Source organism: Nycticebus coucang, chromosome 3 (genome assembly GCF_027406575.1).
Source record: "Nycticebus coucang isolate mNycCou1 chromosome 3, mNycCou1.pri, whole genome shotgun sequence".
NCBI lineage: Eukaryota > Metazoa > Chordata > Mammalia > Primates > Lorisidae > Nycticebus > Nycticebus coucang.
The window spans coordinates 133443724-133469550 of NC_069782.1; the positions used below are offsets into that span (position 1 = coordinate 133443724).

The following is a 25827-nucleotide window of genomic DNA, read 5'->3' on the forward strand; positions in this document are numbered from 1 at the left end:
ATCCATCTCTTGGTTCTTTATTCTGTTCCAGACATCTACTTCTCTGCTTTTGTGCCAGTACCATGCTGTTTTGATCACTATGGATTTATAGTACAGTCTCAGGTCTGATAGCGTGATTCCTCCTGCTTTGTTTTTATTGCTCAGTAATGGTTTGGCTATTTGAGTTTTTTTCTGGTTCCATATAAAATGAAGTATTATTTTTTCAAGATCTTTAAAGTATGACAATGGAGCTTTAATAGGAATTGCATTAAAATTATATATTGCTTTGGGCAGTATGGACATTTTAACAATGTTGATTCTTCCCAGCCATGAACATGGTATGTTTTTCCATCTGTTAACATCTTCGGCTATTTCTTTTCTTACAGTTTCATAGTTCTCTTTGTAGAGATCTTTCACGTCCTTTGTTAGGTATACTCCCAAATATTTCATCTTCTTTGGCACTACGGTGAAAGGAATAGAGTCCTTGACTGTTTGTTCAGCTTGGTTATTGTTGGTATATATAAAGGCTACAGATTTATGGATGTTGATTTTGTAGCTTGAGACATTGCTATATTCCTTGATCACTTCTAAAAGTTTTGTAGTAGAATCCCTAGTGTTTTCCAGATATACGATCATATCATCTGCGAAGAGTGAAAGTTTGATCTCTTCTGACCCTATGTGGATACCCTTGATCGCCTTTTCTTCCCTAATTGCAATGGCTAGAACTTCCATTGCAATGTTAAAGAGCAATGGAGACAATGGTCAACCTTGCCTGGTTCCTGATCTAAGTGGAAATGATTTCAATTTAACTCCATTCAATATGATATTGGCTGTGGGTTTGCTGTAGATGGCCTCTATTAGTTTAAGAAATGTCCCTTCTATACCAATTTTCTTACGTGCTCTGATCATGAAGGGATGCTGAATATTATCAAAAGTTTTTTTCTGCATCAATTGAAAGAATCATATGGTCTTTATTTTTAAGTTTGTTTATGTGTTGAATTACATTTATAGATTTACATATATTGAACCAGCCTTGAGACTCTGGGATAAATCCGACTTGGTCATGGTGTATAATTTTTTTGATGTGTTGTTGGATTCTGTTTGTTAGGATCTTATTGAGTATTTTAGCATCAATATTCATTAGTGATATTGGTCTATAATTTTCTTTTCCTGTTGGGTCTTTCCCTGGTTTGGGGATCAAGGTGATGTTTGCTTCGTAGAATGTGCTGGGTAATATTCCTTCTTTTTCTATATTTTGGAAGAGGTTTAGTAGTATAGATACTAGTTCTTCTTTAAATGTTTGGTAGATTTCTGAAGTAAAGCCATCTGGTCCCGGGCTTTTCTTTTTAGGGAGATTTTGTATAGTCGATGCTATTTCAGAACTTGATATAGGCCTGTTCGACATTTCCACTTCGTTCTGGCTAAGTCTTTGTAGGTGGTGTACTTCCAGGTATTGGTTGATTTTCATATTTGTGAGAGTAGAGTTTCTTGTACTATTCGTTAAGGATTTTTTGAATTTCTGAGGGGTCTGTTGTTATTTCATCGTTATCATTTCTGATTGATGAAATTACAGATTTTACTTTTTTTTTTTCCTGGTTAGGTTGGCCAAAGGTTTATCTATTTTATTGATCTTTTCAAAAACCAACTTTTGGATTTATTGAGCTGTTGTATAATTCTTTTGTTTTCAATTTCATTTAATTCTGCTCTGATTTTGGTTATTTCTTTTCTTCTGCTGTGTTTGGTGTTGAAGTGTTCTTCTTTCTCCAGTTGGTTGAGATGTTCCATTAAGTTATTGACTTCCTCTCTTTCCGTTTTCTTGAGGAAGGCATGCAGTGCTATAAATTTCCCTCTTAGGACTGCCTTTGCAGTATCCCAGAGCTTCTGGTAATTCATGTCTTGATTGTTGTTTTGTTCCAAAAATATGGTGATTTCCTTCTTAATCTCATTTATAACCCATGTATCCTTGAGCATAAGGTTGTTTAGCTTCCATGTTTTTGTATGGGTATGCAGGTTCCTGTTGTTATTTAGTTCAACTTTTATTCCAGGATGGTCTGAGAAGATGCAAGGAATAATTTCTATTTTTTTAAATTTGCTGAGGTTAGATTTGTGGCCTAGGATGTGGTCTACTTTGGAGTATGTTCCGTGGGCTGATGACAAGAATGTGTATTCAGGGCGGCGCCTGTGGCTCAGTGAGTAGGGTGCCGGTCCCATATGCCAAGGGTGGTGGGTTCAAACCCAGCCCCGGCCAAACTGCAACAAAAAAATAGCCGGGCATTGTGGCGGGCACCTGTAGTCTCAGCTGCTTGGGAGGCTGAGGCAAGAGAATCGCATAAGCCCAAGAGTTAGAGGTTGCTGTGTGCCGTGTGATGCCACGGCACTCTACCGAGGGCAGTACAGTGAGACTCGGTCTCTACAAAAAAAAAAAAAAAAAAAAGAATGTGTATTCAGTTTTTTGGGATGAAATGTTCTGTAGATGCCTGTTAAGTCCAGATTTTGAATGGTTGAGTTTAAATCTAAAATTTCTTTCCTTAGCTTCTTTTTGGAGGATCTATCCAGGACTGCTAAAGGGGTGTTAAAATCTCCAACTACTATGGAAGTGGAGGAAATCATGTTGCTCATGTCTGTTAGAGTTTCTCTTATAAATTGAGGTGCGTTGTGGTTGGGTGCATAAATATTAATAATTGAGATCTCATCATATTGAGTATTACCTTTAACAAATATGAAGTGTCCATCCTTATCCTTAATTATTTTGGTTGGTTTAAAGCCTATTGCATCTGTGAACAGGATTGCAACGCCTGCTTTTTTCTGCTTTCCATTTGCCTGGAATATAGATGACCATCCCTTCACCTTGAGTCTATATCTGTCTTTTAATGTAAGATGAGATTCTTGGATGCAGCAGATATCTGGCTTGAGTTTTTGTATCCAGTCCACCAACCTATGCCTCTTTAGAGGTCAATTTAAACCATTCACATTAATTGAGTGTATTGATAAGCCTTTCGAGAGACCGGTGGACATTTTTAATCCTTTTGCAACTGTGGAAGTTGGAGTTTGATCAAAATTTTTTGGGTGGTTTAACTTTTGTGGTGGAGAATTATGCTGGTCTTTATGGAGGATAGGTCTAAGAATGTCCTGGAGAGCTGGTGTAGTTGTGGCAAATTTCTTCAACATGTGAATGTCGTTGAAGTATTTAATTTCTCTGTCATAAATGAAGCTCAGTTTAGCTGGGTACAGGATCCTGGGTTGAAAGTTATTTTGTTTTAGGAGATTAAAAGTCGATGACCACCCTCTTCTAGCTTGAAAGGTTTCAGCAGAGAAATCTGCAGTTATTCTGATATTCTTCCCCTTGTAGGTAATGGTTTTCGTTCGTCTGGCAGCTTTCAGAATTTTCTCCTTCATATTAACTTTAGTGAAATTGATTATGATGTGTCTGGGGGGATGTCTTATTTGGGTTGAGTCATGCTGGAGTTCTGAAACTGTCTGCTATCTGAATTTCGGAATCTCTTGGCATGTCTGGAAAGTTCTCCTTCATCATCTCATGGAGAAGAGACTCTGTGCCTTGTGAAGCCACTTCGTCACTTTCGGGGGGGTTCCCTATAAAACGAATATTGGTTTTCTTCAAATTATCTGAGAGCTCTCTGAGAGAGTGGTCTGTTTTTGCTCTCCATTTCTCTTCTTCTTTGAGGGTTTGGGAGCGTTTGAAAGCTTTGTCTTCAATGTCAGAAATCCTTTCTTCTGCTTGCTCCATTCTCTTACTGAGGGATTCTACTGTGTTTCTCAGATCTTCGAGGGATGCAACTTCTTGTCTCAATGTGTCGAATTCTTTGGTTTTGGTCTTTGAATCTGTTGAATTCTTTTATTTTTATTTTTTATTGAATCATAACTGTATACATTGATATGATCATGGGGAATCTGTTGAGTTCTTGAGATAACTTTTGGAATTCTAATTTGAGCTTATTCGCTATCCAGATCCTGAATTCAATTTCTGACATCTCAGCTATTTGTTTGTGCATGGGGTCTTGTGCTGTTTCTGCCCCATTGATCCTTGGGGGAGTTGATCTACTCTAATTATTCATATTGCCAGAGTTTTTCTGTTGATTTTGCCTCATGATTGTTTTTCACCGTTGCCTCTGGCTGTCCTCAGAGTTGGGGAGGTGTCTCTCCAAGATTAGACCCCAGCGGGATCACTCTATTATTGCTGGATCTTTGTAGGGAGTGACCCTGTGTAGTTCCTCTGGGGCTGCTCTAGCTAGGGAGTTCTGGTTGTGGAAGCAGCTCCAGTTTGTGACACTCCCGGATCCAGCAACAGGGCTGGGGGTGGTGTGCACGGTTCTGGGAGTGCCAGGTGCCCAGTGACTTTGGCACAGAGAGCTCAAGGCTCCAGCAGTCTCTGGCCAGGAGAAGAGCTCTGTGCAGAGGCAGGGAGGGCTCCAAAGGGCATGTAGCTACCAGAGTCCCTGTCCAGATGAACGGGCTAGTGTGGAAGCTGGGAGGACATGGGAGGGAGGACGCAGGGTTGTGTGGCTCCCGCAGTACCTGGTCAGGGAATGTGGAGGCCCGGTGGGTGCAGGTCACCGGTTGGGGGTTGCTGCACAGCTCTTATGGAGGTCTGGGCGGCACCAAGCCCAGGAGTTTGAGGTTGCCATGAGCTGTGACGTCACGGCACTCTACCCAGGGCAACAGCCCAAGGCTCCAGTGTGCCAAAACTGTCTCACTCTGCCCCTAAGGATTAAGGCTGTAAGGCAGCTCAGCCCCCGCCTTTAGGCTGCTCAGTCAGTAGGTTACTTTGACCAGCCCAATCCTTGCTCTGAGACCCTGAGGGCGGAACTTGCTGGGGCAGTTCTTTTGCAATGGCTTCCTGCGCCCAGCTCAGTGGCTCAGTCTGGGGCACCAGACAATGCTCAAAGTTCTCTACACTCTTGCTCAAGCTCTCCCCAAGGCAATTCAACTGAGTGCCAAGTCCAAGAACACCGAAACAGTTCACAGGTAAGGCCTTTCTGGTTTGCAGTCTCACTGCTGCTTGTACTTATGGTTGCTGGCGTGATTAGGTTGATCGAACACACGCAACCACTTGCCAGTTTTCCACTGTTTTTGTCCTCCTCTTGGGGTCCAGAAGTCCCTTGCTGGCTCCCTGTATCCTCAAAGGGATGATTATAGGCAGATCCCACCGGCCAGAGATGCCTGGAGTCTTGTCTCCCTAGACTTGCTGTTCCCAGTTGCAGGGAAGCTGTTACTCAGCCGCCATCTTTAATCCTCTTTCGGGTTTTTTCTTTTACTTTTTATTTTGAAATAAATTCAGCCTAACCCAAATGCCACAAGAACAACAGAAAGAACTCCTTCAAGTGGGTATTTTTAAAATAGATACATAAATATATACATCTTATTTGATACATAAGATTATAGCGTCTGACTATGCTGATGGAAAAGAAGTCCTTGTAGAGGGAAAAGTTGATGAGCAGTGATGCTTGGCAGGTGAAGGGGCGGATGTGAAGCAGCAGGGGCAGACTCCGTGGTCTCAGTGCAGTGCGCAGTAGAGGTGGCAGCAGAAGAATGAGGAGGGTCTCTTCTAGATGTTTCTCTTCTCCCAGTGAAATAGAAGCTAAGGTGAGAGTTGGTTGAGAGTGTCAGGTGTTGAAAGTTTGAGGACACAGCAATCGGTGCGAAATGGTCCTCTACAATCCTGCTATTTGAAGGAGGCTCCATTGGCCAGCAGTAGCTTGTCACAAGTGCAAATTCTCAGGGTCCTTCCATTTCCCCCAAACCAGGATGGCCATGGATAGAATGTGAGTTTGTATTTTTAACAAGAATCTCAGGGGATGCAGACTGGCCTTCCAGTGTGAGACACTGGGCTGGGGGGATGAAGCAGCAGCACCCAGGAGCTCTAGGGGCCCAGGTAATCCATTTAGAGCGAAACCAGTCAACAGTCTTTTCTTTATTTGCTGTGTGGGTGCAGGTGCAGAGAAGGCAGAGTGCCGGATTTCAAGGCTGAGTTTCAGGTAGCTGAGGGGAGGAAGGAGCAGGTTGTGAGGGTACAGGCGGACACTAACTGTGGTACAACACAAAACCGTGCAGTGGATGCAGTGGGAAGGTCACCTTTCCTTCCTTAGGCATCTAAATCCCATAACTCCTTGAAATCTTCAGTTCCTTCAGGATTACTAGTTTGGGCTTTTAGCAAGTACTATGCTAGCTTAAAATGCAAGGGACCCTAGACAGAGGACTGCAGTGAATAAAAACATGGACAGGTGAACAAAAATTCCAAGAATCTTCAGGAGATACAGCCACCATCAGGCTGGTGAGCTGTCCTGCCTTGAGCGCTGATATGCTTTTACTTTTCTCACAGAAGAATAAGTATTATTGACTCGTTTGCTTATCATCATCTTTTACATCTCTATTGTAATTGTTAGAACATTGAATGTGAGAGTGTTTCTTGGCAACGGAAGGGGATAAAAGTAGCAGAACTGCATTGCAAAAACCCCCATTTAGAATTGTTAAGTATCTACTGCATTGATTGTGTTGTTCTTTTCTCAAATCCTTTCCTTGAGATTGAGAACAAATCAAGCAGAAGTATTACTGAACTCAAATGCAGGCAGACAAGAGAGAGCAATCCCCTGCAGGGACTTGAATGTGCTATCAAAGGTATTTCGTTAAACATCTGAAGAATGAATGAAGGACCAAATGGATTGTAATGATGTGGGAAATGTTGAAATCAGTCACATTTTAAAACCATAGCTATATGTTCTTCTTGTTTTAAATTGTTCTTACTCCTTACGTTTATCTCTACCTACTCTGAAATTCTCTGAAACACCATCCTTAAGCTATTAAAGATATCAAAACAACAAAGAACAATTGAAAAGATATTGAAAGAAAACCTTGGATGTGATAGGCTGTATTAATTCTTTGCTCGTCTGACCTTTCTATACTTATCTCTTTCTTCATTTAACTCCTTGACTTTTTTCTCATATTCCTTGAATTGTTTCTTTTCCTCTTCAGTCCACATCGCATCAGGTTTTGCCATGAAAGGAGGCTGAGGAATTGACTGAAGATATAAAGAAAAGCATATGCTGTAGCTTAAACACAAGCGTAGCAGAACAGTGAAACCTCAGAGTTACCATTACAGTGAGAAAACAGAAGCCATTTAAAAGGGTACAGTCTGGCGGAGTGCAGTGGCTCACGTCTGTGATCCCAGCACTCTGGGAGGCCAAGGTGGGTGGATTGCTTCAGCTCAGGAGTTCAAGATAAGCCTGAGCAACAGTGAGACCTTTCTCAACAAAAATTAACAAAACTAGCCGGGCATTGTGGTATGCCTATTGTCCCAGCTACTACAGAAGCTGAGGCAGGAGGATGGCTTGAACTCAGGAGTCTGAAGTTGCTGTAAGCTATGATGATGTCACTGCACTCTAGCCACAGAGTGAGACCTTGTCTCAAAAACAAAAAACAAACACACAAAAAAGTACAGCCCTTCACATTGGCAAGGAAATGACCTGATGCCTTGACTAAAGGATATGAAAAAATGTTACACCCGGTTTTCTGTGACTTGGGTAAGAGTGGGCAGTGTGAGATATTCCCAGCCCCTTAGGTGACAGACTCAGAGGTGTGTGCTATTACACCTGGGCTCCAAGAACACCTGTGTCAGTGTCAAAGAAAATGTTTCCTGGTGCATCTGTAGAATTGGATGAAGTGGTATTTCTGTCTTCTGTAAGGATCCAAACAACTGCGGTTACTTGTTATTCCTTTGTTTGCTTTTTGTCAGATTGGAAGGCAAGTCTTCAGTTTATAAGGTACTAGCAGGTTGTATAATATGTGTTGCTGTAGAATTTCTAAAACTCAGGTTCATATAGGATGCAAATGGTAAAACGTAAATAGCCCTTTCCACCCATCCCACCTCCCACAGGGATGGCCAGAAATCTCACCATTCTTAAAATGTCTTCCCTCTTCACTTCCAGAACACCTCCCATCATGTCCTTCAGGGCTCGGTGCCTTGTGTTGGTGCTCTAAGAAAGAACCAGAGTCAGAGTGCTGCTAGACAGAGACCCGACACTCTGGATGGCAGCAGGGGCGGCCTCCCACCCGATGGTAGCATGACTGCATTTGGGTTTGGGGAAGGTGGGCAGGAAGGCCGGAAAGAAGGGAAGGAGGCCAGCTGGGATTCGAGTGACCTCTGACAGTGACGAATGCTTTGCTTGTGTTTCTACAGTGGAATACATGGTGTGAGATGATTAAACCAAACTAGGAATCAGTATCCTCAAAGGAAGAGGGTCTGAGGCACAGTGTGAGCAAAACTGCGTACCTGAGCCTGCAGCCAGTGCTCCATTTCACGGGCCGCCCGCAACTGCGCTTTGGCTCTTAGCCAGGGATTAACATGTTTGTGAGCTTTAACCTGAAAGAGAAAATGCACTTTCCTGCCGCCATTCTGACAAAATTCAAACCAGACTTTCCTTCCACTCACTGGGAGGAGGCTAGGCCAAAAATGAGAGGTTGGAAAAATACATTGTTACTTCTCTATTAGCTCTCAAAGCTCCTCTCTGTCACAAAAGAGATTGTAACAGGGGTCCTGATTTAGATTAAGGAGGGAGAGGGTGACGCAAAGAAGCATCATCCTGAAGGGTGGAGGGGTCCTAGGAGGTCAAGAGCTGGGGGCATTCCAAAGAGTGTGAAAAGGAACGTGTGGCTAGAACAGAGCCAGATGTGAGGGCAGCTGGGCGGGATGGGGGCAGTCGGGAAGGGACTTGTGGGCTTTGTCTTAAGGGAAATGACCAGCCACAGCAAGGGCTTAGGCAGGGGAGGAACATAATGTTTGGCTTGTAACAAGATCACTTTCCTAAATGTAGAATGGGCTAAAGTACAAGGAAAAGCAAGTGTGGTAAGGCTAATTATGCAGGTACAAAGTGATTGCCCCAGCATCCAAGGTACTCAATATTAATATGAAACTAGTAGATGAGCAACACAATGCCCATAGGAGAGAAAAACACAATTAAATTCAAGAAGGGGGTTAGGAAGGAGAAGGGAGCGGGGAGGGAGGTAAGCTGTCACCTGATGGGTACAACATAGGGGCATATGCACACCTCCCAACTGCAACTCGAATTTTACTAACAAACACAATGTAATATAATCATAGGTACCCTTATACTAATCTGAAATAAATTAAAAAGAAAAAAAGTGATCACCCCAAGCAGGGCAGAGTGAAGTCCTTGTGTCATCTTGCTTCAGAATGGTAGGTCATATAACAGCAAGAGTCTGGCTTGGGGAAAAAATGACTTGCTTAGATAAGTACAGCAAAGTGTGGAGGTTAAGGAGATGTACTCTGAAGCATGACAGTTTGGGGTCAAACCCCAACTCTGATACTTACTAACTTTTGTGACTATATTCAGGCTACTTAACCTCTCTCTGTCTCACTTTCCTCATTTGTAAAATGGGGTAATATTGTACCTGCCTTAGAAGGTCTTATAATGATAAATTTGTTTCAGTCTATCTAGGCACTTAAAATGGTGCCCAGTGTCTAATGGACTGTAAAAATATTTATTTTTAAACACCACTATTATCTTTTGCCCCAAGTAATCCAGTTGGTTTCATGTGAGCAAGAGTTTTTGAGTGTTAGCTAGCATATTATTTTTTACTTAAAAAAATGAAAATAGACATTTTCATTGCTTTCCTTAAACAAATATTTATTATATTTGCAACTGCCTCTGTGCCAATACTCTTGAAGAAGGCTGTCCAGACAGCCCCCTTTCTCTGGGGTCCACACTGCCTGAATGATCTGGTAATTACTGGAGAGCTGTGGGACTCATTCCCACAGTGTGACCTAATGTCTCTGGTTGGGCACAGTCACTGGACCCAACCTGGGCCTCAGAGCCCCTTCTCAGGTAAACTTGGAACTGGAGCTAAGAGATTCTAATTCAGATCAGCTGCTCTCTTAAGTGAAGACGCTACAAAGTAGAAATTGCGAGAGGAAACTGAAATGCAGACAGAAGCCAACTAAGAGATGAGGAAGGTGGCCTTCTGGACTCCCCACAAGGCTCCAGTCTTTGGTTCCTGCTTCCTCCTAGGCTCGGTGTCTAAATTCTCCCTGGACTCCAGGAGATGCATAAAAGAAATCTTCATTGCCGCTGAGGCAATGTCACTTGATTTGGCTGCCTGTGACCGAGAGCGCTACCTAACACAGCTGCTTCCAGGAGTGCAAACAAGATGAATAAAGAGGAGCTGGGGAGAGAAAATTCCAGGACACAGAAGAGAAAGGGTGGCAGAGCTAGTCAGTACCTCCTCGTCTTCCACAACAAGAGTTCTCTCTGGCTTCTCACAGTCCTCAAATTCTGGTTGCCAGACTTTTTCCTCCAACTCCAGATCTGAGATAATTTCTTGAATTCTAACATTTCTTTCTTTCACGCGTGCAATTTCAAACTCTTTCAGTTTATATGCAAGATCAAACTCATTATTGAAAACAGTTTTTACCTTGTAAATGATGTCCTGAAATATCAATATGTTAAAGAAAAAACATCATATATTGTATCTTTACTGGCAACATAATCCCACGGTTATATTTTCCCTCCAGAATCATTCCACAAATTATCTCTTAAGAAAGTAAAACTAATTTTTCTGGAGTGCTGCTTATATCTTCATTTATTGGTTCAATAACCTGCAGTGGCATCCAACCTTGGGTAGGATTAAAGCAACAGAAATGTAGGTTGTAGCTTACTGTGTAGGGATTTTGACAAATGCTGAAGTAAGTGATGGGTAGGTACATGAAAGCTTGTAGGGATAGTCTCTCTACTTTTGTACAAAACACATCATAAAACACTTAACAAGCAATATGTAGAATTTAAGTTGTTAAGTGTCTTTGGACACATTGGAACTTTGTTTAGGGGAGATGTAGAGAGGAGGACACAGGTGGTTAGAGAAGGTACCCTGTTTCCCCTAAAATAAGACATCCTCCGAAAATAAGACCTACTCACAGGAACATTAAGACGTCCCCTGAAAATAAGACCTAGCACATCTTTGGGAGCACACTTGAAAATAAGACACTGTCTTATTTTCGGGGAAACAGGGTAGCAGAGAATTATCACCACACACAACACTTTTGCTCTGCATAGACTGGTCAGTCTCAGGTAGAAAGGAAACCTGAGCTAGCTATTCTGAATGGACCAGTTCCTATGGAGACAGTGCAGCCCGCTGGATCACCCCCAGTCCTGCCAATGGGTCAACTCAAAGGGCTTTTGTTACTATCAGAATTCAGTTCATGTACTTATCACACTGAAGAGGAAACCATTAAAGTAGGGTGGGAAAAAAGGATTTTAACAGATAGCATGAGAATTTCTCTTAGGCTGAAATTACCTCCTTATTGGAAAACACCTAAATAACCAGCAAGAAAGCAAGGATCTTGAATATACAAGGAGATCCTATTTGACATCTGGTTTGCCAAGGAGAAGGAATTCAAGAATGTCTTTTATCTTTGAGCTTACTGGACATCTAAGCAGAAGAATGGTTTATGGGGTCAGCCAGTGTGGAATGTTCTTTAGAAAACCTGGTACTACAAAACCCTGTCTGAAAGGTTGAAATCAACTTTCGTACACAAGCTGTATCTAAAAGACACAGATACTAGCCATGCCCAGCTAATGTTTTTGTAGAGATGGGGTCTTGCTATGTTGCTGGTCTCCAATTATTGACCTCAAGGAATCCTCCTATCTCAGCCTCCCAAAGTGCTTGGATTACAGACATGGCCACTACACCTGGCCTCTTTGTTTTAAAGACACATTTAATTAGCATTAGGTTTCAATGTGAGCCCCTTAAAAGCACATGATGGGGAATTTCAGAGATTTTTGAGGATAAAAAAAATGTACCTACTTTTAGTAATATAATTTGGTTAATTTTTTCCTCTCTGGTATGAAGTTGCAATTGGCTTGACAACAATGAGGTGTCTACCCCAAAATCAGCACTCAGACTCCCAAGAAGGTAATTGGGCAAGTTGGTTACTTTCTCTGTCTTGTCTTCCTCCTCCTCTTCATCATCCTCTTCGTGATGTTTTTTAATCAAGTTAATTGCAGACTGAACCTCTATAATTTCCTTTCGTACCTAAATGTAGAAAAAGATGACAGGGAAGTTATGCAATAACAAAAATTCTCTAAAGGGCAATTTTCTGACAACTTAATGATTTCAATAATCATTTTGAGATGTTAAATTGTCTGGCCAACAACTGAATTCAAAGTGATGGATAGATCCCAAAACTGCTGCAGAAGAGATTAAAACTTCAGAAACTGATGAAGTGTAGATAAATCAAAGAGACAAAAATTGTCCTTGACCACATGCAATATTTATAATTTTCTGTCAGGATGACACATGCTTGTAAGTATTTTGAGTAATTCTTGGTACTTAAGTATTAATACACGTATTGAAAAATACATCTTCTCTTCATATTTTACAAAGAAATTTGCTTAAAATGGTCTGGTGGGTAAAGGTTAAAAAGAATTAAGTACACTTTCATTTTGTTTTAGAAGAAGGGTGAGTTCAAAGTTCTAATAAAACACAACTATACCAAAGGGGTTTGACAAAGATTACTGCTAAAACATCTGGGATTTAGGAAAATGATAATTCCATCAAAACAGATTCTACTTTATCCTTGGTCAATCATCTTCAGACACAATCTCTAGTGATAAGGGGGATCAAAAGGGCATCTGTGGGGATCAGGGAAGACAACCTCTGAGCAGGATAACAGTGAAATCCCAAACCTCATTTTTTAGCATGTCCTCCCTTTGAGAGCTAGCCAGTGTTGTATAGGATATAGGCTCCTTGATTTATTGTAGAGATAAAGGCTCCTCTATTTATTAGAATATAGCCTACGAATTAATAAGAAATAAAAATATATACACATACTATTTCTAAACTTATCTTAAATTGTACCCCAACTGAAATCCATCTGAAAGAGGCCTTAACATAAAGCGCACCACTTGCATAAACACAAACATATTTAAAATTGTACTTTCAGACATTCTGCTTCAATCTTCTTTTGCTGCAAAACCCTCTCCAATTCTTTTTGCTCTTCATCTGTGCGCGGTTTCATTGGGAAGTTCTCAACCACATAGGGGATATGGAAGCACTTAGGGGATAAAAAGATGAAATAAAGCCATTTTAAGTACAACTGTATATTTGAGGGTAGAGTAGGGGGATGTTTTCTCTGATTAAAATTAACCTGCAGGTTGCCATACATGAGTGAAATTGACAAGGGAAACCTTTAAAATAAGACAATGTATTCCAATAGTATTGGTATAAACTATATAAAGTGCTGTGCTTTTGTGAAGGATTTATTTCTAGAGCAGTGGATCTCAGCTAGGAGCAATTTTGCCACCTCCCACTCTCTCTCTCTCTGCTTCCCCTGAGACACATGACAAAGTCTGGAGACATTTTTTTGTTATCATCACTGGGAGTGAAGGATACTACTGTCCCTAGCAGACCGAGGCAGGATGTTACTAAACATCTTACAATGCATAGGACTGGGCCCCAGAAACTGAACCTGATCTAGCCCAAAGCACGCAGCTCACGAGAAACCCTATTCCAGAGCAATACTCCATCATATAAATGCAGGGGGACCTGAGACTTCATTATCCAAACTAGGAGCATATTTGAAAGTGAAAAGGGTGCTGTTAATAGTTAGGCAGGACCACAGGAATAAACTGAGAGTTTTGGTTACACTACACAAAGAAGGGAATCATTGGAAGGAATCTCAGTGAAAAAAAAAAAAAAACAGGGAAAAGAGCTCCTTAGGAAAGACAGGCACAGGTGGAAAGGTGAACAAGATTTTGTCTGCCTTTCAATCTGCGTGGACTGTGATAAAGATGGCCTTTCTGAGTAGACACCCTATCAGGACCCGGTGTGGGGAGTATCAGAGAGGGAAGCAGTCCGAGAGTGACCCATTATGTAGAATGCAGTACAGGAAGGGGCGGGGCTTGCTTTCTGGGCTGTGCTACACAGAAAGTTTCTTAAATGTATTTATTTTTAAAAGCTTCCTGCCATGAGACTTTCGGTGACAATTCCCAACAGGTTTGTGCCTGGCGGTGTTGTGTGTTACCTTCAGAGCTCTGCCTTTCACGGCCATGGAGTTCCAGCACTCTTCTTTGATAAGTTCAGCCAAATAGCACTTGGCTAGGTTATGCATTTCTATGTCCCTCCTCATCTTGAAGAACATCCATAAAGGGAAAAGAGAAACATGAAAACGTGGCCTCAGAAACAATAACCTCCACTGTAAACTCGCCACGTCGGCAGCTACTACTGTGCCTGGCCAAAAGCACATTCAGAGGCAGAGTGTGGTTGTCTTTCCCTGACGCTCTGAGCTCCCTGCGTCAGATGCACTTTTGGGGAACACATCTCTGCCTTTGACGACATTTCCTGGAGCTTATGTCTGTAGCTTGGACTTCCTTTTTTGAGACTGAGGTGTCAAACACAGGTGCCTTTCATATGTCTGAGGTGACTGGGTCACGTACGTGAGCAAGGTGGGGGTGAGGACAGACAGGCAGGCCCACGGTGAGCTGTTTAGCTAACACGCACAGGTCTGGCTACTTAGGACAGCAGGCAAGCAAAACCACTGAGCCAATCATCCTGTTTCATTAGAGAAGTTTGGAGTTTATATTTTTATGTGAAACTTCCAGATAGCTGAATGTTGGCTTAATTCTTGCCAACACATATTTGAAATGCCAGTTTGTGACCTCTGCTTGGGTCTTTACTGCACTTAATTCTTCAATTATTTATGTCTACAGTAAAAAGAATGCTCCACTGCTGTTGGGAATCATATGGTTTACATTTTTCCACTTAGAAACATATGTTACTTCAATTAGTTTTGTCTGTTTAATCCTGTTATATTATTCAAGTAATTAAGTATTCCTATTTTAATTGAGTTTGCAAAAGGCCTGGTGTGAATGTGAGACCTAACAATCTTTAGTTCTTAAAATCCTTTTGGGAACCTTTTCTGCATTTCACTTTGCTGGCAGAATTATTATCAAACCAGCTAAGAATGGCATTCCCCAGACTTTAAAATGCCCTTTCTTTTTTTTTTTTTACTATTTCTTTTTTATTTCTATTTATTTTATTCATTCTCTGATCACATGAATTTAATTTGCAATTTCTTTCTTTTTGATTTTAAATTATGTTTTCCAAACTAAACAGCTGGTGTGGCACATCTGTTGTCAGAACCTGCCAGATTCCCACTATATTCAGCCATGCTTTCTCCACTGTGGAGGCTACTTGATCAGATCCTCCAGGCTCCCCTAATACTTTGTGTCCAGATTGTCTTCACTGGGCTTTGGTCTTTTCTATTTTGTTGCGATCCTGGCGGGGCTGGCTAGTTGCTTTAGGATTAGGACTGGTGGGAGCCACTGACTCATCCCAAGGACTAGTATTCTGCTCCCAAACATGTTGAAAGCCAGCTGGGTTTACGAAGCCATCTGCTAACCTTGTTCTCTCTTGGACTGCTATTGCACCTGCTTCACTTGCTATTATTCTCTGGTGAATTTACAGTGAAGGTTATTGTTTTCTGATTTGGGGCAGAGACACAGGGTAAGGGTGGGTGAACAGGATGAGTTCATAGGATGGAGTGTGGTGGTGTCATCATAGCTCACTGCAACCTTAAATTCCTGGGCTCTAGCAATTCTCCTGCCTCAGCCTCCTGAGTAGCTAGGACTACAGGTGTGCACTACCATGTCTGGCTAGTTTCCCTATTTTTATAAAGACAGGGTCTTGCTATGTTGTTCAGACTGCTCTTGAACCCCTGGCCTTAAGCAATTCTCCTGCCTTGGTCTCCCAGAGTGGTGGGATTACAGGCATGAGCTACTACTGTGCCTGGCCAAAAGCAAGAATCTTCACCATGACATATAAGGTCTTCAGTAGTTGACCTCTGCCCACCTCCCGCACATCATTCCGGAAGGCTCCCTCCCAGACACTGTGCTGTGGCCTTTCTGGTCATTCTGTTCCTAGAATACTACAAGCATTCCTGCCTGAGGGCTCTTGCACAGCCCCATCTCTGTCCCCCTTTAGTTCTCCACTGAAATGCCACCCTTCTAATGTGTGCTTCTTTGACCACAGAAGTAGGCCCTCCACATCCACCACAGCATCCAATGTGTTTCTGTCATACACTAAATAGAGATTTGCTAGGGTCTGTCCTCTTCACGTTAGCCCTATGAGAGCAGAAATGTGTCTCTCATATTTACTATATCCCCAGCACCCAGAATAGTGTCTGGCACATGACAGGTGCTTGATAATTGCTGCAGAATGAAAGGATGAATGACTATCCCAGGTAAATGAATGGATGAATGACTATCCCCTCCCTTATCAGATGAGGTCAGTTTGTTGAGAACCTTTTATTGCAATGATGTTATCCCTGATATATTTCCTCTTCTTCTCAGACTCATGTCATTCCCCAATTTGACAAATCGGCTTCATTTCTATACTTCACCCAGTCATTAATAAACAAGTTTAATAAGCTGGAATCCCAGAGCACACGTTAGAAACCTGCCTCCTGCAGACATCAGTCAAATAATTAGCATTCCTTTGGTGTAATTGTTTAACCAGTTATAATCTACCTAATTGTCCTTGAATCCAGATATAATTCACTCTCTCATTCAGAGGAAAAAAATGTTTTTCTGTTTGCATGTTCAAAAAATTATGCATTGTTCATTTTGTTCATATTATGCTGGAAAAGCTTTTGTTATGTTCACATTATTCTGAAAAAGTTCCCTTCTCCATTCTCTTTTTATTTCCTTCATAATAACTTTATGATGCTTAATTTAATTTTTTTCATACCTTTGCTACTTCTTCCTCACTTTCTTCATGAAGCCTTTCCAATTCCTCAAGATCCAGGCCAAATTCCTGTTGGTCTAATTTTGCAATATTATCTGCTTTTTCATTTTCTTCCATCATTTTCAGAACCTGAAATTTTAAAATAAAAAAAGATGATAACAAGTAAACAATTAAGCTTTAAAGAGATGTCTTTCTTTGTCTCTTTAGGCAGCAATCAATATAAAAATAGATGTTCTGTTTATCCAAATGTACTACTGAATAAAGAATTAGGTTATGGGCTTATTGTGTTTATGGACGTTTTAAGGCTTAATCTTTAAAAACTCATTCATCTAATAACAAAAACTATAAAAATGTATAAGTTCATTACTTCGTTGAATGATATTAAGGAATTATTGGTATTGAAGGTAAAATAATAGTATTGTGGTTATACATTTTAAGAGTCCTTATCACTTAGACCAGTGGTTTACAACCTTCCTAATGCCGCAATCCTTTAGTACAGTTCCTCATGGTGTGGTGACCCCCAGCCATAAAATTATTTTCGTTGCTACTTCACAACAAAAATAATTTTATGGTTGGGGGTCGCCACAGTACGAGGAAGTGTATTAAAGGGTCATGGCATTAGACAAGTTGAGAACCACTGACTTAGAGACACTTACTGAAATAATTAAGGATGAAATTATATGACGTCTAACATTGACTTCATAATAATCAAGAAGGGGTAATGAATGGGAATGTATGTGAAAAAATAATGACCATTGAATTTATTATGTTACTATCTCCACTTTTGCATAAACTTGACCTTTTGTACTATAAAAATTATCTTTAAAAGTTCATAACTTCAGGCTCAGTGCCTGTAGATCAAGCAGCTAAGGCACCAGACACATAAACCAGAGCTGGCAGGTTCTTATCCAGCCCAGGCCTACCAAACAACAATGACAACTACAACCAAAAAATAGCCAGGCATTGTGGTGGGCACCTGTAGTCACAGCTACTTGGGAGGCTGAGGCAAGAGAATTGCTTGAGCTGAGAGTTTGAGGTTGCTGTGAGCTGTGATGCTACAGCACTCTGTCCAGGGTGACAGCTTGAGGCTCTGTCTCAAAAAAAAAAAAAAAGTTAAGAGACTAGATATAAAATAATTGTAGTAGGTTGAACCATATACTCTGAAATAATGTGCTTCCCATGTACCCTTTCTCAAAAAGAGAGCCAAAGCATCTTACATCTTGAGGGGGGCAGGTACCATTCACATTGGGTTACACTTAAATGGCACCCCAGCACAGCCATGTTTTAAAGGATGTTCCTAAGACTATATTCCAAAACAGCAGCCCTGCTCAGGAAGGCACTGAAAAATGCACCCCCAAGAAAACAAGAGAAACACTTGGGATCCAGGAGATAGGGGCTCAGACTCAGGAGGCTGTTGAGAGGATTTCCCAGGAAAATGGCTAAGAGCAGTCCTCAGGACAGCAGCCATGTGCCTGGTCTACAGAGCAAGAGCAAGGTGCTGCAACTGAAGCTGGAAGATGGAAAGCTCTACAAGGGAGGCCAAATGCATTAATGTATACATGATCTATGTGTTTATGATTTAATAATAAAATAATAAAAAATAAAAAATAATTTTAAAAAACACACACAAAAAGTGCACTGACAGACCAATCACTTCAGCTGTACTGAGAAGAGTTTTCCAGCATTTTGAGAGAGTTTGCATAGGTAATAGGTACACAGAAAGGCTTAATCCAAAACAAAGTCAATTATTAATTCCAAGAAAAATGAAGTTGGAAAAATGGAAATGTAATTGTAATATACCATGTGCTTGGATTTGAAGAATATTGAAATACTATTATAATGTGTATACTAAGCATGGATTTATATGGGTGCTGCAGTGGTGGGGTTAGTATAAGGAAGCCCACAGTGAGTGTTAAATAGAAATATCAAGAAATAGCAGGAGCATTATGAAAAGTATTAAGAAAGATGAAGGTAAATAGTCAAACGAAAAAGTGGAAAGAAAACAGCCTCCTTAAGAGTACAGGATTCAGTCAAGAGACGTAGGGCAGGTACTGCTTTAAAACATTTATTTTTAATTATGTAACTCAGGATTATTTAACTTGTTAAGATATAAATGAATAACTTTTAATAAAAATGAGTGTCAAAAGAATACGATGGTATTTGGGGAAAGGAAGAAAAGAAAACCATTATTGGGCGGTGCCTGTGGCTCAAGCAGTAGGGCGCCGGTCCCATATACCGGAGGTGGCGGGTTCAAATCCTGCCCCGGCAAAAAAAAAAAAAAAAAAAAAGAAAACCATTATTTACACAGATCATGATATAGTAAAAACTCTACCCTGTTACAGAACCCCAGAAAACTGAGCTTACAGATAGCGAGAAAAGGGGTATAGTTCCCCATGCTGTGTTGAACAAAATCAGTTCAAAAAGTAGTTTTAGACCAAGGGCCGAATGTAGTAGTATATGAAATCCCAATACTTACAGTTGCAGCAAGGGCTTTAATTCCACTTTTTATCTCTTTCCTTTTCTTGGAAAACAGATTAACTTCCTTTTTGATAGCCTGAAATGGAACAAGCACATCACTTAACAAAGCAACAGAAATGGGGGTGGGGTGGGAGGAGAAGATACAGAGGTAGCACCTCTCTAGAAACAGAAATAATGCGTTTCTCCCTTCCCTCCCTCCCCGTCTCCCTCTCTCCCTTCCCTCCTTCCTTCCCTCCTCACCTCCTTCCGTTCCTTCCTTCCCTCCTTCTCTCCCTTCCTTCCCATCCTCCTGGGTAGTTACGACTACAGACACTCACTACCATGTCCAGCTAGAAATAAAGAATTTCTAAAGACTAATAATATAAACATGAAATAATACCATTGCTGCCTGCTTAAATCTAACTGCTAGTATGTAAGCAATCATTGAAACACCTTGAAACTGATGTCAATTATATGGCCAATGTAAAGAAAATAATTCAATAGTGAAAATTTAAACAGTGACGAAGGAAAACCAGTCTGCTCTTTTATTGGGAACCTGAGTGAGACTAGTTTGATGAGCCATATCCAGACACGAGCTGTGAATCAGTCTGCTACCCACACTGCCTTCCCAGACAGCTGCTGCGGAAGCATCCTCCTGCCGTTTCTGGCCCACCCCTTGCCTTTAAGACCAGCATCCTCCACAACGCACTCCAGAATGAAGGACTGCAGTTCCTTCTTTGCTTTGGCTCATGGAGACGCTTTCTCTGGGTTTCATGTTAGCCTGCATATAGTTCTTAAAGCTCATGTAAGTTGATCTAAAGGATTGGTCTATGTTTAGGGTGTTTATCTGTTTTCTGGGGAAGTTACACCTCTGCGTGAAATGCTCTGCCAAGTAGTGTCTCAGTCTGCCTTCTGACTTTCCACAGGAAACTAATTTATTTGGCAAACCTACAGCGTATTATTTCAAACCTATCCCGTGTTTTACAAATACCTCTTGGCTTTTTTGTTGTATCCAGGAGATTTCCTTCATATCTTCAGTTGATTCTAATTCCTCTTGTGATGAGTCAATGCTAGCCTTCTTACTTTGATGTACCTTAGAAAAAGATATTCCTTGAATTTAAAATTCATCAAGTTCTTCCCCTCCAACCTTGCTACATATAACTGCTTTGAATCTCTTTGCACTTTTTTGCATTCTCAAAAATATTATCAAGCATTTTTTTCTGCTTAAGATGTCATGTTTTATTAATATGATTCCTACTAGTCTGTCGTTATATCATCCACACCTTCACTGAGAAAGCTGACATGACCAGACAGGTCACACCATCACCATTTCGCCTTCTTCCGGTTACCGTGGCCCATCAAGGTCTGCACCACCATCTGTGCTTAGGATCTTAATCTTTTCCTCCTTCTTGAGGTCTTTATACCTTTTTCTAAAAATCACATCTCTCTCTATATTATCCATTTCTCCCTTGTTCTGAATCTTTCCCAGCATAATCTAAATGTACTCTGGTATCTCCTGTCTTAGGAAAACTACTCTCAGTTGATCTACCACATTCTCCTTTAGCTACCACCATATTTCTTTGCTTGCCTTTGCAGCAAAATATCCTGGAAGAGTTAGGGGTGTCATCCTCTCCTGGCTCTCTTGTAACGTTGCTGGGCGCCTCTGCTTCCCTGAAGTCTCCCCCTGCCTCTCTAGAAGTTGCTCTGCTCTGGTCCTCACCTATTTCTCTCCATTCATGCTTCCATGATGAAAGCTTTACCTAGATTTATGGCTTTAAGTTCCATCCACACACCTTTGACCCTCAAATCAACATCTCTAGTCCCAGCCTCTCCCCGGAAATCAAGCTCATCTACCCAATGGTCTACGTCGCATCTCCCAACAGGCGTCTAGAGCTCAGCATGGGTAAAATCAGCTTCAGATTCCTCCCTTTCTCCCCCACAGTCGGCCTCAGCTCCATTAATGGTACCTTCTTCTATACAGTTGTTCAAGTAAAATAATCTAGGAGTTAGTCTTGAGTCTTTCTCTTCCTTTCCCTCTCTGTCCAATCCATCAGTGAGTTCTATCAACTCTAGCTCTGAAACCCACCTGGGATTCACACTTCTCTCCTGCCCCACGAGCTCTTCTACCCCCAGCACTTCCACCTGGACCTCTTCTGAAGCCCTGGGTCATCTCTCTGCCTCCACTGTTGTCCCCTCTAGGAAACATTCTCCACACAGCAGCAAGCAATCTTTTCAAAAATGTAAATAAGATCTTATTGATCCTCTGCTTGGAACACTTCCCTAGATTCTCATTACAACTCTTTTCCTGGCTTGCAAAGCCTTTTATAGAAAGGCTTTAAAGCCTGGACTCTTCCCACTTTGAGGACCTCACCTCCTACTACTTCCTTCCCTGCTCATTGGACTGCTCAGGCCCTTCCTGGCCCTCACACATCACTTGCCAAGCTCTTTCCCCCTCTGGCCTGAGGGTTCTTGCTCCTACCTCCTTTTTTACTGTAGTGTCCTCTTTTAATTCAGATTTCAGCTTAAATGTCTTTTCCTTGGAAGGGCTATCCACTCGAACACTATCACATCAACTATTTCTATTCACCAAATAGAACTTGTTACTTACTATCTAATTGTTTATTTATTTACTTATTATATGCCTCTCCCTGCCCACCCTACTGCCCTTGGAATATAAATACCACAAATACAGAAACTTTCTCTGTCTTGTTTATGGCCATATCCACCACAGTCCAGCACTTTATAGGCATCAATAAATACTTGTTAAATGAACAAATGAATGCTGTACTCTAGCTAGACACTTCCTAAATGATGTATGTGATATCAAAGTATAGAGAGAGTGGTTTGACCAAGCACCAGTGTTGGCAGATTTCTTTTTTCCAGGCAAGCCCAGATCTCATAGTATGGTTTAAATGAGAACTGAGATGCAATATTTGCCATTGCTTTGAGAAAAGCTGAATGTTTTCTCTCAGAAACATTATACTCTCTTTGAAGAATCATGAGATACCTGGATAAAGAGAAATATTACTAAATATCTGCTTAAAAAAGAGCACAAATTGAAAATTTATTTCTGAATTTAGAAAGAAAAAGCAAGCTAGCTAGCCGGCCATATTGGACCTCAACTGTGTCTTCATATTCTGGTCCCACGTCTAAGGAAACCTTGGATGGTACACGTAAATAATCATTCTCCTCCTCCATGATATTGCCCAGATAAGCTAATAGTCTCTGGCAATGCTCAAGAATTTCATTGGGTAACTGTCCTTCAAAATTCCTATATTAATAAAAAAGAAAACATGTAAGTTACAAAATCACAATGAATAAAAATCATCTTTAGCAGTATTATTTCCAGATACACAAAGACAAATGTGAACAATTCTCCACAGACTTTCTAATTCAGAAAGTCTGGAAGGGCCCCAACAGGCCCTCATCTGAGTAACTTTGTAATAGATGAATAAAACGGTTGTCACATTCCTAAGCTTGTTGTCACAAGCTCACAAGTCCTGGACTAAGGTTTCTTTTTTTTACTTTCTTTATTTCATTTTTATTTTTTAGCCTTAAAAAACTGAGTTGTATACTTTGTTTTTGTTTTTATTAAATCATAACTGTGTACATTGATGCAGTTATGGGGTTTGGTGTACTGATTTGATATACAATGTGAAATGCTTACATTGAAATAACATATCCACCACAATTATACTCTTTTCTTAATAGTTTTGAAATGTACCATTGCATCATACACATTAGGTGAGGTCCCAACAAATGCCCTCCCTCCTTTCTCTCCCCCCTCTCCTCTCCTCTCTTTCCTCTTTCCTTCTACTTTCTGGACTATAGTTATGTTTTACCATTCATATGAGTGTGTAGGTGGTTATATATTGATTTCACAGTAGTATTGAGTACATTGGATACATTTTTTCCCCATTCTTGAGATACTTTCCTAAGAAAAATATGTTCCAACTCTATCCAGATAAACATAAAAGATGTGAAGTCTCCATCTTTTTATGGCTGCATAGTATTCCATGCTGTACATATACCACAATTTGTTAATCCATTCATGGGTCGATGGGCACTTGGGCTGTTTCCATGTCTTGGCAATTATGAATTGGGCTACAATAAACATTCTGGTGCAAATGTCTTTGTTGTAAAATAATTGTTGATCATCTGGGTATATACCCAGTAGAGGAATTGCAGGATCAAATGGTAGGTGTACTTGTAGTTCCTTGAGTATTCTCTTTCCAAAAAGTTTGCATTGCCATCAGCAGTATAGAAGTGTTCCCTTCTCTCTGCATGCATGCCAACATCTATTTTGGGATTTTGTGATGGACCAAGGTTTCAAACCATGTTTTGTTTTGAGTCAGAAGTCTAGGTGATTATCGACAGATCAAAATGTCATAGATAGGCCTCCAGCACTAGTCTGCTGTTGCCTGAGACACTATTTCTTCATACGTCCTTCTACCAAGGATATGTTAGGATTTATATGGTGAGATGCAAGGTTCAGGGTTCCATGATGGGCATAGTGATGCAGTCTTCAAATGTGTCTTGGAAATAAGTGGCTACCAAAATTGTGTGATAGAAAATCTCCACAATATTTAACATCTTTCACAATGTTGCTGAGAAACAATTGTGTTTTACTGTTTACATACTATTACTAGTATGTATGTATGTATGTATGTAGTACATACTAGTAATAGTATGTAAAACTACTACTATGTTTCACTACTATTTTGGTCACAGGAGGCACCATGAAATATTGTTTTTGCTGAAATGAATCACAGGTTGTAGTACTAGCAATATCCATTGGCAGGTCAATCAAGCAAGGCAACACTGAAAGTCCAGCACACCTTTTCCATGTTTCTACCCCTGCTCATCATCTGCACATTAGGGTAGTATTTGTTTATTTCGAATTTTCATTGTAGACTAAGCAAAGTCGGAATAACTTAGTATCATGTAGGAAAAATCTAAAAATTAGGAAAGTAAATGTGGTATACACGCATTCATACATGTATGAGAGCTCTTTAGGGATAGTTTTTAAAGTTATCTAAAGTTCACAATTATCTTTATTCCTTATGTTCTTCCAATGTGTTATAGAAGGAAGGACTGACTGATCATTCTCATATATACTATCTGTACATATATATATGAACAATGTTTATAGATATATATAAACTATGCATATATATAAACATATTTATTTGATGATTTAATATCTGGGGTCTTGCTAATGAAGGGAGGTACTTCCCTTATGAAGGAGCGTGCCTTTCAAATGCAAAACAACCAATCCAGAGACCACACCCCAACGCCTCATCTAGTGGGCTTTCACAATCAAGGCCACTATTTCCCTGCCCTGATCGCCCCTGGGTCATGTACCAGATGTCTGGGGCAGCCCTATGCCCCAGAACCCACTACCACTATACAAACTAGCTGAAAGGTTTAAACAAGGGCGCCCAGAGATAAGGCCACACCCTTTACACCTTTCACTAGCCAATCCTAAACCTATGAATCCTTACTATATTAAAGACCCCCGTCCTTGTTTTCCCCACTCTCCCAGCCCCCTGACCCCCACGGTGCTTCCTCATGTGTCCTTGAGCAGTAATAAAATCTTTATTTTATTTATTTATTATTTTATTATTATTATTTTTTTAAACAGAGTCTTGCTCCCAAGTAGTTGGGACTACAGGTCTCCATGCCACCATACCGGACTAATTTTTTCTATTTTTGGCAAAGAATAGAAAATAGCCTGTTACTCAGGCTGGTCTTGAACTCCTGGTCTCAAGTGGTCCTTCCACCTCAGCCTTCCAGAGTCCTAAGATTATAGGAGTGAGCCACCGGGCCCAGCCCAAGATCTGTATTTTAAACACCATACCCCATGGGGTTACTTACTGCGCTCTGTACTTACTTCCATTTTAGGTAGACAAGGGTGCCATCATCTCTCCCATTCACCAGAATGTTTTCTCCATCTGTTGAAATTCTTACTGACTGAATCCCATGTCCCTGGTGAGAATTACTCCGACACCGAGCAAATGTTTCCTCAATAGTTTTAGGAGAAAAGTGAAGAAATTGAAAAAGTGATTTTACTATGTGGGTTTTCTATGGGGGGTTACCTTGTGCATAAACCTTTCTATTTGCTAACAGTATTTTAGTCGGTATGGAAGTAGCCTCTTGGTAATAAATAGTATTTTAAATTCCTAGTTCAAAAACATTCACCTTATCTGCTACTGCCTTTGTGTCGTAAGGATGGAGAGGGATTATTATCACCAGCTTATAACAGGAAACTGGACACAGAGAAATGAATGGATTGCAGGAACCTATGGAGCAAGGGGTGATGCCTTGACAAGCAGAGATAGCAAATTCAGATGCCTTCAAGAATCAGGCAGGGGCCATTTATGAGTGTGATGAGAGAAGGTGGTGGGCACTGTGAAGAATGGAAGATAACCCGCCCTGAGGTTGCTGAGCAGACCAGTTTAATTAGAACATAAACACATCACTGATTCGGTATGCAGGGAAACAGTATAAACTCCTTGACCAAAAACTGGGATTTCTGTATCATACTGGTTCTCAACCACTATTTTTCATTTAATGTTTTAAATAGTTAATACATTCAAGCAGTTCAAAATTCAAAAACTA

At 40.7% G+C, this 25827-nt stretch overlaps 1 protein-coding gene across 1 annotated transcript in view; it reads right to left on the bottom strand.

The window, feature by feature from the left end:
* Positions 1-25827, bottom strand: part of CFAP43 (cilia and flagella associated protein 43) — a 93242-nt gene that overhangs the window by 18051 nt on the left and 49364 nt on the right. The window contains exons 16-27 of the mRNA XM_053583163.1: positions 25100-25230; positions 22330-22477; positions 20198-20299; positions 19226-19303; positions 16753-16878; positions 14030-14134; positions 12944-13060; positions 11812-12039; positions 10231-10437; positions 8264-8353; positions 7887-7967; positions 6887-7012 (exon numbers count right to left, since the gene is read on the bottom strand). Coding sequence (XP_053439138.1) covers positions 6887-7012; positions 7887-7967; positions 8264-8353; positions 10231-10437; positions 11812-12039; positions 12944-13060; positions 14030-14134; positions 16753-16878; positions 19226-19303; positions 20198-20299; positions 22330-22477; positions 25100-25230 — 1539 coding nt within the window. The remainder of the gene's footprint in view (positions 1-6886; positions 7013-7886; positions 7968-8263; positions 8354-10230; positions 10438-11811; positions 12040-12943; positions 13061-14029; positions 14135-16752; positions 16879-19225; positions 19304-20197; positions 20300-22329; positions 22478-25099; positions 25231-25827) is intronic.